Below are 14094 nucleotides of genomic sequence, written 5' to 3' on the forward strand. Positions count from 1 at the left end.
AAACTTTTTTCAGGTTTATGCTGTAAAGACTGTCTTGCAGCGTCCTCTGAGCCTTATCCAAGGTCCCCCTGGTACAGGAAAAACTGTGACATCAGCCACTATTGTCTACCATTTAGCTAGGCAGGGCAATGGGTAAGAAATTTTAACTGATAACTGAATACTTTATATATGTTGAAGCTGTGTGATACTTTAAACACTTATTCTGTATTGATAAATTGAAATTATATTCTACAGCTGTTAAAGTATATACTTAAAATACAATGCTGTCTTGCTGCAGTTGGAACATTTCTTCCAGAAGTGTGCCACTCCTGAAAAACTTTCAAAATGCTGAATTTGAAAAACATATGTGAACAGCTTATCTTTAGGATATATTCAGATTTTGGATGATTCTGATCTTGTCTTGATTAGCTTTTTTCCTCTAGGAAAGTTTTATAATTCCTCATCACTTGTGTTGACATCAGTTTTTTTCTTCTGTTTAATTTTTAAGGCCTGTGTTAGTTTGTGCCCCAAGTAACATAGCTGTGGATCAGCTCACTGAGAAGATCCATCAGACAGGGCTAAAAGTCGTTCGTCTATGTGCTAAAAGCCGCGAGGCAATTGATTCTCCTGTATCTTTCCTGGCATTGCACAACCAGATCAGAAACATGGATAGGTAAGAAGTTGTCCAAGAAAAATGTCTTGGGGGCTTGGTGTTGCAGTAGGTTATCACGTGAGAATGGCAAAATACATTAAATTTAATGCAGAGATTGGGGGTAAGCCATGACTTAATAAATAATGTGAGTTCAGTTGTCCCTTGTGGACTGCCAAAAAAAAAAAAAAAAAAATGGCTCAACTGCCATTCTGCTCAAGGGAGCCCTAGAACCCCAAATACAAAAAGTTTTACACTAGAATTTTAAGAAGAAAACATGATTATGTTTTGATGACAAATTCCTTTGCTGTGTAGTATGCCTGAGCTCCAGAAACTGCAGCAGCTGAAAGATGAAACTGGAGAATTGTCATCTGCTGATGAGAAACGCTATCGTGCACTGAAACGAACAGCAGAGCGTGAATTACTTATGGTACAGACTCCTTTTCTCTTTGTTAGGACTTGTCATTTTTTGCAGACTAGTGAAGGGTTGGATAAGTAAATGTTTAAAACAGTATGTTCTTTGGAGCAGGGCCACAACCATCTACATGTGTTTGTAATATAGGCATAACAATTTGTTTACAACCTGGGATTAAGTAATGTCCCTCTTTAAATAGCTGCCTGTTTTCAACCCTGAGGTGGCTACACTTCACTGGTAGGTGGAGATCTGTGTATCATTGTAAACCACTTGGGAATTCTTTCAGATTTGTAGATTCCAAGGCCTTAAGGGACCAACCATTGTGATCATCTAGGTTGATCTTCTGTCTAGCACAGGCCATAGAACTTCCCCGAAGAAAATTCCTAGAGCAGATCTTTTAGAAAAACACTCTGTCTTGATCTAAAAATTGCCAATGAAGTACTAAAAAAACTTGCATGATTTTCCATATAAAAATATTATCTATTGATATACAACTTGGTCAGTATTTACTAGCATGTCCTTTCATAACTGAAATTTTGTAACCGAGTGTGCTGGTGCTGAAATACATGTTTTTGTCTGTTTATCAGAATGCAGATGTTATTTGCTGCACATGTGTGGGAGCAGGTGACCCAAGACTTGCAAAAATGCAGTTTCGTTCCATTTTAATAGATGAAAGCACACAGGCTACTGAACCAGAATGTATGGTGCCAGTTGTTCTGGGAGCCAAACAGGTACGAAGGGTTGATCTAAAAAATAATGGAACTCCTAAGCAGATACAAACAGATATCTATTCGCTACTTATAATGCACAGAAAATGATTGTTGCAGTTTTCCCTGTTTGTTCTCCTGTGGGAGTGAAAACTCCCAACTTTTTGGATAGACAGTTCCCTATTGCAGGCCCAAACAACTTTTTTGTTTTATGTGACAGCAATAAAATTGTCTTCTTTCCAAAGTGCGATCTTTGTTTCAGTGTGATTGACATGTTAAGGTCTGACTGGAGACTTCACCTCTGGATGACTCTAAGGGGCTACACAGTGGTTCTCAAACTTTTGTACTGGTGACCCCTTTCACATAGCAAGCCTCTGATTGTGACCCCCCCCTTATAAATTAAAAACACTTGTTTATATATTTAACACCATTATAAATGCTGGAGCCAAAGCAGGGTTTGGGGTGGAGGCTGATAGCTCGCGACCCCCTACGTAATATCCTTGAGACCCCCTGAGGTGTCCTGATCCCCAATTTGAGAACCACTGGGCTACGAGGTCTGCTATTCATTACTGGATATAAAGCATATATGAAGCTCATCAGCATTCTTGTGATAATTTTAGAGTAATATGCTATACATTCAGTCTGTCTTGAAATCTGTCTGTTCTAGTATTGCATCAGCTAGGACATCTGCGTGAGAGCTTAAGATGTCTATACTATGTAGTTAATGTTGAATTTCTTTTTTTTATACAGCTGATCCTTGTCGGTGATCACTGCCAGCTTGGTCCTGTCGTGATGTGTAAAAAAGCTGCGAAGGCAGGCCTGTCTCAGTCCCTTTTTGAGAGGCTTGTGGTGTTGGGTATCCGTCCAATTCGCCTGCAAGTGCAGTATCGTATGCACCCTGCACTTAGTGCTTTTCCATCCAACATCTTCTATGAGGGGTCACTCCAGAATGGTGTTACTGCAGGTAAAATACAATTGACACAGTACAAATCGACTTACATGCAATCCACTGAGAATCAGAATGAGGGATTCATTAATATAGAATGTCTTAACTGCATTTGTTGAAAAGGAGGCATTGACCCTGGACTGCATCTAATTTTAATAGTTGCTCAGTGCATTTAAGGTATGTGATGCTAAAGAAGCATTGTGAATGTTTTGGTTTATATTTTTTTCCTCCTCAGCGGACCGTGTGAAAAAGGGCTTTGATTTCCAGTGGCCCCAGCCAGATAAGCCAATGTTTTTCTATGTGACACAGGGTCAAGAAGAAATTGCCAGTTCAGGCACCTCTTACTTAAACAGGTAAATAAAATTCAATGCTAATGTTACATAAGTGGGGAAAATTTTCAGTAGTGACTAAGTCCCATTGAAAATCAATTAGACTTAAGTGCTTAGGAATTTTTCCCATCTGCCTTCACATTTAGCGCCTTAATGATCCCCTAATATTCATAGGAAGGATGACGGATGACCTTGTGTCTAAGGCACTGGAGAGGGACTCAAGAGCCTGACTGGGGTTCAGTTCCTAGCTCGGGAACAGACTGTGACCCATGGGCAAATCACTTAATCTCTGTGCCTCAGTTCCCTATCTGTAAAATGAAAAATTCCCCTATCACAGGGCTGTTTTGTCGCTAAATTCATAATATTTGGAAGGTGAGAACATAACATAAGAAATGGCCATACGGGGTCAGACCAAAGGTCCATCCAGCCCAATATCCTGTCTGCTGACAGTGGCCAATGCCAGGTGCCCCAGAGGGAGTGAACCTAACAGCTAATGATCAAGTGATCTCTCTCCTGCCACCCAGCTCCACCCTCTGACAAACAGAGGCTAGGGGCACCATTCCTTACCCATCCTGGCTAATAGCCATTAATGGACTTAACCTCCATGAATTTATCTAGTTCTCTTTTAAACCCCGTTACAGTCCTAGCCTTCACAACCTCCTCAGGCAAGGAGTTCCACAGGTTGACTGTGCGCTGTGTGAAGAACTACTTCCTTTTATTTGTTTTAAACCTGCTGCCCATTCATTTCATTTGGTGGCCCCTAGTTCTTATATTATGGGAACAAGTAAATAACTTTTCCTTATTCACTTTCTTCACTCACTCATGATTTTATATACCTCTATCATATCCCCCCTTAGTCTCCTCTTTTCCAAGCTGAAAAGTCCTAGCCTCTTTAATCTCTCCCCATATGGGACCCGTTCCAGCCCCCTAATCATTTTAGTTGCCCTTCTCTGAACGTTTTCTAATGCCAGTATATCTTTTTTGAGATGAGGAGACTACATCTGTACGCAGTATTCAAGGTGTTGGCTTACCATGGATTTATATAAAGGCAATAAGATATTCTCCGTCTTACTCTCTCTCCCTTTTTTAATGATTCCTAACATCCTGTTTTCTTTTTTGACTGCCGCTGCACAATGCATGGACGTCTTCAGAGAACTATCCACAGTGACTCCAAGATCTTTCCTGATTAGTTGTAGCTAAATTAGCCCCCCATCATATTGTATGTATAGTTGGGGTTATACATACACTATGATGGGGGCTAATTTAGCTACAACTAAACTACAACTAGGTGCTTAGATACTGTGGTGATGGGGGGGCAAACAAGTTCTTAGATGTATAAACGAGCCTAAGTTAGGGTTCCATCTCGTTAAGATGAGAAATTAATTTCTATAACCATAAGTGATGGAATAGAGTTACACAAAATTGCCCTAGTCCAGATATTTGAACTCCAAAGTACTGTTTTAAATCAGTAGGAAAGAAGTATTTAGTCCTGCTAACACCAGAGATTGAAATAATTGTATATCCATTTAAGTTTACTTGTGTGCTGTGTAATGCTGTGGATACATATTCTCACTTTCAAAAGCAAGCCAATATCAAGCACAGATCTGTGACAGTGTGAATTGATTACTGCAGCAGCAAATTCCAATCAGCTGCTGTATGGAAGCATTGGGCTCCAATATACATTAGCTTATGAAGAAAAAAGGCTTCTCTCTTGGAGGTGTCAGTCTCATAACATAGGTCAGAGAGTGTGAGTAATAAACACATATAGTGGAAAAGGATATCTTTAATCTGCCATTTCTCCCGTCCTCCTCCTCCTTTATAGACCCCGATAACTTGCAAGAAGTATTTAGCAAGTTAAACTTATTTATTTATTTAACTTAATTCTGCAATATTTTTAGTTTAGTGACTTCAAAAATAAAACAAAAAACCTCTCTTCCTAGGACGGAAGCTGCTAATGTGGAGAAGATAACTACAAAGTTATTGAAAGCTGGTGCCAAGCCTGATCAGATTGGCATTATAACTCCCTATGAGGGCCAGCGCTCTTACCTGGTACAGTACATGCAGTTCAGTGGTTCCTTGCATACAAAACTCTATCAGGTATGGAATCTTTGTACGGTTTCACAGTAGACTTTATTTCTGGGCTTCTTTTCACTTTCAAGATATTTTGAAATTCCAGTTTCAGCTTACTTTAAAAGACCAGCTCTCCCACAATGGCTGTAGTATACCAACTGTTATACTTTTGGGTCATTGCTGCAAACAAGACCAAAGCTGTATACTTACTAGAAGCCCTTTTTTGTAACGCTGAAAACATTTTGTGACGATAACGTCCACTGAAGGAAGACCTTGGTGGAAATAGGCTAGTGGAATATTCCTGGCAGGAGCAAATCTAATTTCTCTGTCGGTTATCTGGATTTTCCAGTATGATGGCTTGAGAGCTGCAACACTGATTAGTACTGTTTAAAATAGCAGTGTTTCAGAATAGTGGGGAGTCCACAGTGCCGTCTGGCAGCAACGGGGATAATTTATTTTTCTGGTACAAATGTTAGTATGCCTATTGAATGATAACCATAATGCGCTGACATATAAAAGTTATGCTATTTGTTCTAAAACCAAGAATGTTTTTTCTCCCTTAATGAAACTGCTTTTAGTCATTAACTGATCCGATCGTTCCACTAATGTCACAAGAACAACGTTGCTTGCAAAATGATGGGTTGGTTAGAGATGTTCAGCCAAAATGCTTTAAAATACTGATCCTTAGCACAGTTCTCTTCCTTGCACTGGGCTTCAAATAGTTTACATGGTGGTTTTCCTTTGCAGGAAGTGGAAATCGCAAGTGTTGATGCTTTCCAAGGACGAGAGAAGGACTTTATTATCCTTTCTTGTGTAAGAGCCAATGAGCACCAAGGAATTGGATTTTTAAATGATCCTAGACGTCTTAATGTGGCTCTCACCAGAGCAAGGTGCAGTATGATTATAATACTCTGCATGGATGTAGCAGACTTTTATTACTTACATGAGCTCTTGCCCAACAAAAATTACACTGTTATTGAAAACGTAAGAGTGAACAGAACCATCTGAGAAAGCTGACAGGAATGTTAAAATGATTCCTGCATCTCTAGAAACACTCTTATACCAACTGAAACTACATTAGTCCATATACCTTTAACATTCAAGTGACTACAAATTGTCAGAAAATGACCTATTTGTAGATGGAGGAGTTTGAGCTTGAAGCAGACATGCCCCTTCCTCCTCACATCCATGTGCTGCAGTAGAAAGGGAGTTCCATGTCTTTCATTTTCTCCCCATTTTCCAACAGTCAGCAGAAGCTGGGGTGTCTCGACTGCTCTGCCTCTCTCTCAGCAACTGTTTCTCTGGGTTCTTCTCTCCTGTGAATGAGTCTAGAGCAGGGGTCGGCAACCTTTCAGAAGTTGTGTGCCGAGTCTTCATTTATTCACTCTAATTTAAGGTTTCGCGTGCCAGTAATACATTTTAACGTTTTTAGAAGGTCTCTTTCTATAAGTCTATAATATATAACTAAACTATTGTTGTATGTAAAGTAAATAAGGTTTTTAAAATGTTAAGAAGCTTCATTTAAAATTAAATTAAAATGCAGAGCCCCCCCAGACTGGTGGCCAGGACCTGGGCAGTGTGAGTGCCACTGAAAATCAGCTCGCGTGCCACCTTCGGCACGCGTGCCATAGGTTGCCTACCCCTGGTCTAGAGTTTGCCTCATGGGGAGCACTTGAGGGGTGGGGAAGTGTGAAATTGATGCTTTGTCAGTTTCACTGGTGCCCACAGGTTTACTTTAAAAGGGTTTTTTGGGGGTAAACTAATCTGGTTGAAGGGGGAGGGATAGCTCAGTGGTTTGAGCATTGGCCTGCTAAACCCAGGGTTGTGAGTTCAGTCCTTGAGGGGGCCATTTGGGGATTTAGTTGGGGATTGATCCTGCTTTGAGCAGGGGGTTGGACTAGATGATCTCCTGAGGTCCCTTCCAACCCTAATAATCTATGATTCTATGATAAGTACACAGTAGGTTTGTTTGCTAAACTAGTCAATATAGCATACCATAATGAGATCACTGCAGCAATCTTTCTTAAAGGATTGTATGGCTTAATAAAGTCTTTTTGTGATAAATATTGGCCACAGGATCAATGTCTCTTGGCTTTACCTTAATGGACTTTGCAATAGATCAAGGCATCTAATGAAAGGAGCTAGTTAATCTGAGGCTGCATCCACTTCCATTGTCCTCTTCCAAACCATAGCCTTTAGAGGCCTTATTTAAGGCAGTAAGTGTTTACTTGCAGGCACAGATGTTCACTAGCACAGCAAAAAGCAGCATATTTAAACATTCTGCAGTCCCACATGCTCCTTCTCTTCTTTCTCTCCTTGACAATTCCTGCTGTAGACAGAAGTAATCTGTTAGGCCTGTAGGGCAATCTTTTGGGAGTGGTATGCACGAAACAACCACTAGTAAGGCCTGGTCTCCACTACGACTTTAATTCGGATTTAGCTGCGTTAATCCGAATTAACCCTTCACCCGTCCACACTACAGAGCCAGTTAATTCGAATTAAAGGGCACTTAAAATCGATTTCTGTACTCCACCTCGACGAGCGGAGTAGTGCCTAAATCGATTTTGTTAATTCGAATTAGGGTTAGTGTGGCCGCACACCACCGAATTACTGTGGTTAAAGTAATGAGGTAGTGTGGCCGCACACCACCGAATTACTGTGGTTAAAGTAATGGGGTAGTGTGGCCGCACACCACCGAATTAATGTGCTTAGTGTGGCCACGCACAATCGAATTTATACAACCTGTTTCCCAAATTCGAATTATCTAAATTCGGATTAATCCTGTAGTGTAGACATACCCTAAGATTCTATGAACTCCACTGGTTCTCCACTTGCGAAATAACTCCCTGCTCTCCATGTGTCAGTATATAATGCCTGCATCTGTAACTTTCACTCTATGCATCTGAAGAAGTGAGGTTTTTACCCACGAAAGCTTATGCCCAAATAAATCTGTTAGTTTTTAAGGTGCCACCAGCCTCCTTGATGTTTTTATGAACTCCACTGGTTTGGGAAAAGCTGGAAGCAGGGTATAAAACTAACACAACCTGCTTCTCAACTGCCACTCAGGTGTGTGCCTAAGAACCTGAGGCCTTAATTTGAGCCGGGACTGTATTCCCTTTGCAGTTCATACGTATAAGGATAGTGGGAGCTACAGCACGTAGAGGGAGACTATATCTCGACTTGAGCAACTTTACTACATCTTATTCTGCATTTTGTCATGTTAACTTGGTTAATGTAGAATTTCTTAAAAATAAGCTTTACAGTTGACTTCTGACTTCTCTGATATGACCATCTGATATTCCATAGATATGGAGTAATTATTGTTGGGAACCCAAAAGCTCTGTCTAAACAACCACTTTGGAATCACCTGCTGAATTACTACAAGGAGCAGAAGGTACTGGTAGAGGGACCACTAAACAATCTCCGAGAGAGCCTTATGCAGTTCAGCAAGCCCCGTAAACTTGTCAACACCATCAACCCAGTAAGTTACTACAAATCCACTAGTCTGTCTTTTTAAAAAATGTATACGGGAGAAAGGGGAACATGACTGTAAAATGGTCAGATTTTCCTGTGACCCACTTTATCTCAAGTTTGTGGCCAGAGGGGATTTTGGTCCTAGTGAGAAACGGATGGTGGTGGGGCTGACTTTTGTGGGAGATGGTAGTGAATGTCCTGCTCTCCCTTGCCTGCACAGTGCTTTTGCAGAGCCAGCACTGCTTCAGGATACTGCAGGGCTGGTTCTATAGCATCTTGAAACCCCGCTTCCTATGGTCTGAAGCTGAGCCCTCTGTGGGATGAGGGAAAGGGGAAAGCTGCCTTGGGATCCAGAGGCAGAGCAGTGAGGGGAGGGAGCTTACTCATTCCCTCACTTGCTGGGTCTGTTTTTTCTGTGGGGGTTTTTTCTTAGTTGGTGGGATGTGACCAAGCAGGTTGCCTCTTTAGATCTGCTTCCAGGGCCAGCCCTACCGGATGAGAAGCCTTTGTAGTAACCTCATCTTTCTTGTGTAGGGTTTTAAATGTAGGCAGTAGTTTTTGAGATTAAGCATTCTGTAGGAATGTCAGATTTCCTAGATATGACTAAACTTATTAAGCTTAAATGTGCTTTTGTCCTACTATCTTCAGCTAAATATGGATCAGTGGCAGTAAATACAAATAACTCTTGTCATTGGGTTCTGGTGATACCCTAAGTCATGAGGAACAGCACATGGGGGGTGGATAGCTCAGTGGTTTGAGCATTGGCCTGCTAAACCCAGGGTTGCAAGTTCAATCCTTGAGGGGGCTATATAGGGATCTGGGGCAAAAATCTGTCTGGGGATTGGTCCAGCTTTGAGCAGGGGGTTGGACTAGATGACCTCCTGAGGTCCCTTCCAACCCTGATATTCTATGATTCTATGAAAGGAGAACTGTGTGATAAGAACTGTAAAATGGAATCAGTCTCATGAAACTCCAGCCCATTTTAAATTTAAAAACACTTAAAATAACAACTGGAAATAAATGAACTGACGGGTTTCAATGGCAGACTTGGATCTTTTTCATGCATATGTCTAAAGCTGAAATGTATTTGATATTTTGACAGGTAACCCAACACAGTCCCTACCCTGAAGAACTTTAGAGTAAAGTTGCAATGCTTTTCAGTTTGCAACATTGGTTCTAAATGTAAGGATTTATTGTCTAACTTCATGTAACGTTTTTAGGGTGCCCGTTTCATGACTACTGCCATGTATGATGCACGTGAAGCTATTATCCCAGGATCTGTTTATGACCGGAGCAGTCAAGGTAAGGAAGTTGTGGGAGTTGAACTCCTTTATTGACTTTCCAATTATGTAGTCATCAGGTGGGTTCTTTACTTTTTGATACTGAACTAAGATTTCTCTTGAAAGCTCCCAAGTAAAGAACAGCTTCTCACCATGTACAAACTAAACTGCTTTGGGCAAAATTTTACAATGAAAACTCTGATTTCTAAATTTAATTGTGGCACAGACCACCGTGCAAACGTGGCATTTCAGAAATCCCAAATTAACTTTTAGTGTAAACTGCTTCGTAACTTAACTAAACCCTGACTTAACCATTTGACTGTTGCTGATCTGTAGGTTGCTCTACGGAATGCTTTGGCAGTACAAAAAATCCAGAGAAACAATAACGTTGAGCTGTTAACTAAGCTGTTAAATTTTTCTAGGACGCCCATCGAACATGTACTTCCAAACACATGATCAAATTGGAATGATTAGTGCTGGACCCAGCCACGTCACTGCTATGAACATTCCTATCCCTTTCAACCTTGTGATGCCACCAATGCCACCACCAGGATATTTTGGGCAGGCTAATGGACCGGCCGCAGGTATGTAATCATTAAATACAGACCAAAAAAGCATGTTAATTACCTTTGGTTCTCCCTCCTAGCGACACTACAGAAGGGGCATTTTGAGGCCCAGGTGGAGGGAGTGTTTTAAAATGGCTTCTGGTAACACTTCTGGCTAAACTTGCAGCAGTGTTGATGGTTTCAGAGGAGATTGTCTAGCCTTCCTCAGCTGTAAGGATTGGTGGACATGATATAAAGCTTCTGATTATCCTCCAGGCTCTAAGAAAACTTCCTGTCCGTAAGGGTCTAACAGTATACTTTATACTGTCTCTAAAACTTTAGATTCATAGATAATTGCTACCTGAATAAATATAATGTTGTGTAGTTTGCTAAGCCACCAGTATACATTTGACTAGAAACAAAATATAAAATCATTACATATATAAACTATTTTCACTCCCTTGGCGGGGACTAACTTTTTCAGGACGTGGGACACCTAAAGGAAAGACTGGTCGTGGTGGGCGCCAGAAAAATCGTTTTGGGATTCCTGGAACTAGCCAGTCAAACCTTCCAAACAGTCAAGCGAGCCAAGATGTGGTGTCCCAGCCATTCTCCCAGGGTCCACTGACTCAGGGTTATATCTCCATGAGTCAGCCATCACAGATGAGCCAGCCAGGACTCTCCCAGCCAGAATTATCACAGGTAAGAGTGTAATAATCCTATTTATAAACTGCCTAGGCTACAAAGTGGCTTTTTTTCGCCAGGTGTCATGCGCGTGGAAGAGGGTGTGTGTGTGTATCGTGTAGTATTTGGGAGTAGCTTTCATTGCCCTTCCCCCACACATTCACAGTCTGAATACAAGGATATTTCCCCTTGAGGTACATCCATTAAGCTCTGTGGTGCACGTGCATTCAGGTACATCGATGTTGCACTTCATTTTTACATGGTAATTTCATTTCACCGTAGGCCCTAACCTGAAATCAGACCCATTCCTAAAGAGGAACGTATTCTAGTATCTTAACAGAACAATTATTGCAAATACTGGGCATTTCAGTAATGCTTGCAACTACACTGGGTAAATCACTGTAGAAATTCAGCAGCAAAGGGGTTGATTAAGGGGACAGTTAGTCTGAAGGAAAACACTGTTATAGGGCAGCCACAACCCCATTTGCTATCTAATGCTGCATACGCTCTTGAGACCCTAATACTACAAAAGTTTTGGGAGCTTAACAGAAAAACTCTCTCATTTCAGGACAGTTACCTTGGTGATGAGTTTAAATCTCAGATTGATGTGGCGCTGTCGCAGGACTCTACTTACCAGGGTGAACGTGCATATCAACATGGTGGAGTGACAGGACTGTCACAGTATTAGAGTGTAAGGCACTTGGATTCAGTTCTGTGTTCCTTTACTCCAAGTAACCTCTAGCCCACATGGCAATAGGGAAATGATTAATGTGAATTTTGTTGTCCTTTCCTTCCTTTAGGTTGAGGAAGAAGAGCTAAGCTTGTGTGGAGCTTAGTTCCGTCAGCATTTTATTCTGGGTAATAAAAAAAATAAAATAAAATGGATACCTGTTTTCCACTGCTAAAACTGAAGCACCACTGTGTGAGAGCAACAGGAGAAAGAGAGAGAAACCAACCAACGGAGAGGAGAGAGAGAGGAGCGCGCGTGAGAGCCCACTGCTAGCTCACTGAGACCAGGAGACTGACCGGAGAGGGGAGAGAGCACCAAAGGACTGGCTGGCGCCTCACTGGGAAGGCAACTCGCCCTGAAAGAATGAGTGGTCCGCTGAGTCCCTGCTCCCCCAGTCAACCAAGCTTGAGAGAAGGGCCTTAAGCAGGTTTCACTTCATTCCGTACTTCTCTTTGCGAGCAGGGCATCACTGTTCAGAGCAGGAGGGGAGAGGAAAACCCTCATCTCAGAGTTGTTCTCATTTGAAAAGGTACTATATTTTAGTAGTAACTGTTGACGTTTTAAAAGCAAAGTATCTAAAGAGGAAAGATCCTGCCGAAAAGTGACAGTAAGCCGAGCAGAAAACCAGCCAGAACATGGTGACTGTTCAACGCTGAGATGCAGGTTTTGTTGTCCAAAACTGGCTCTGAAATTCTAGTGTCATCATGTCACCCACATTCTGAATGGGTATTTCGTGACAAGGTGGTTTTAAAGAGATTCTTTCAAAGGAGCACTGAATTTTTAGAAGTGTCTCTGAATTCTTAGTAGTGGACCTGGGAGATCCTTGTTCTGAGAAGCTTACCAAAAAAATTTAAAACAAACAAAAAATCTAAATTAGAGCACCAACCTTGAGAACTTTCAGTGTGATTTAAAGTTGCAGCAATCAGCCTCTTCTTCCTACAATGGATAGCAGTTAGGAGTGAAAGGAGCCTGCACGCTCAAGCAGGAGGAGGGTTTCAAAGTGTTTTCTGTATGCTTTAATTGGCTACTGTCTGGACTCTACTCTATGAAAACAAGCCTTTCTGTAAGATGAACTGTGCGCTTAAAAGGGGATGGGTTCCTGTGCCCTTCGGCCCTGGAGGAAAAGACGCTAGGAGGCCTGCTTTATTCACTCCCGCTGATGCTGGGAGGAAGTAGTGGAAACTGGGGATTATATTGGTTTTGAAGTAAAGACTCTACAATGATATTGAAGCAGGTTGGAAAAAAATAAATGGAAAAAGCAGGCAGTTGTTGGAAGGTGGCCTCTGATAGATGGGTATGATTAGAGACAATGGAGTAGGCTTTTGTGTGGCTTCTTCAGTGATTTAATGCAGATAGCTGAATGATTCAGGTGTTGAAGTTAAAAACAACCCTGGAGACTGCGTTTCAGGTCGTGAACGTGGCTGTGGCATCAGTGCTGGCTTGAGAAGTAGTTGGAAGTCAAACTGAAAACAGCACATAAAAAAAGCCATCCAATTTCTAAGTTGTATCCGTGTCTTAGACAAGTCAAGTGGGAACACTGGGAGCATTTTATTTGTCTAAACCTTTTTAGAAATAGCACAGAGAACTTAAATTCCTAACCCATTTTTATCAGATCTCTACATTAGAATAACCTCTACCTCCTAATTGGCTAAAAATCAGTAGTGTGTGAATTAATTACTAAACTAGATGTTTTTTTAAAGTTTATGAATTAAGTTAGCTTTATAATCAAAGGGCTCCAAGTGTTTCTAGTCTTTTTTTTTTTTTTTTTTTTTTTTTTTTTTTTTTATGAAAAAAAAAAAAAAAAAAACAACAGAAAACAACCCTCTCAGTGAATGTACTTAGACTAAATAACAAAACCCACTTCTTGTGATTTGGAAACACCCACTTGCATTACTCTGTCTATTCTGTAGATTATCAAACTGCTTTCATAACTTGTATTTGCTGTAGTTTTCCATGTCTCCCCCCCTCCCAGTATAGTGTAGCATACCCACAGGTTTTGTAAGTAGTGTGCACATGAAATTTAGAACAGATGTTCTGAATTCACTTTTTTTGTTTATACTGGTCATAAACTGCAAGATAAATTAGAAACCTTCCTGAAACACACACAACATTCTTGTTTCATAAAAAGCCTCCAGAGTTTAGACTTCTACAATGTGCAAAGAATGGAGACACAGGCCACCTTCCTTCATGTAAGAGGGACTATTTTATTTATTAACATTTTAATTTGTTTCCTTCTGGGTAGGCTGCGTAGTTGCATAGAGATTTGAGATAGGTTTAAGCTGTAAC

The 14094-nt window shown here is 41.0% G+C and overlaps 1 protein-coding gene across 2 annotated transcripts in view; it reads left to right on the top strand.

Moving 5' to 3' along the window:
* The window catches only part of UPF1 (UPF1 RNA helicase and ATPase), a 29609-nt gene extending 16028 nt beyond the window's left edge, over positions 1-13581 (top strand). For both annotated transcript variants that reach the window (XM_026654899.1, XM_026654901.1), the window contains exons 11-24: positions 14-132; positions 488-652; positions 944-1058; positions 1631-1774; positions 2501-2714; positions 2932-3049; positions 4966-5122; positions 5843-5985; positions 8402-8576; positions 9790-9871; positions 10272-10433; positions 10879-11096; positions 11647-11769; positions 11879-13581. In XM_026654899.1, coding sequence (XP_026510684.1) covers positions 14-132; positions 488-652; positions 944-1058; positions 1631-1774; positions 2501-2714; positions 2932-3049; positions 4966-5122; positions 5843-5985; positions 8402-8576; positions 9790-9871; positions 10272-10433; positions 10879-11096; positions 11647-11766 — 1932 coding nt within the window. In that variant the 3' untranslated portion in view covers positions 11767-11769; positions 11879-13581. The remainder of the gene's footprint in view (positions 1-13; positions 133-487; positions 653-943; positions 1059-1630; positions 1775-2500; positions 2715-2931; positions 3050-4965; positions 5123-5842; positions 5986-8401; positions 8577-9789; positions 9872-10271; positions 10434-10878; positions 11097-11646; positions 11770-11878) is intronic.
* Positions 13582-14094: the final 513 nt, after the last annotated feature.

This window comes from Terrapene carolina, unplaced genomic scaffold, assembly GCF_002925995.2.
Source record: "Terrapene carolina triunguis isolate 2854851 unplaced genomic scaffold, T_m_triunguis-2.0 Scaffold194, whole genome shotgun sequence".
In the NCBI taxonomy this organism is placed as follows: Eukaryota; Metazoa; Chordata; order Testudines; family Emydidae; genus Terrapene; species Terrapene triunguis.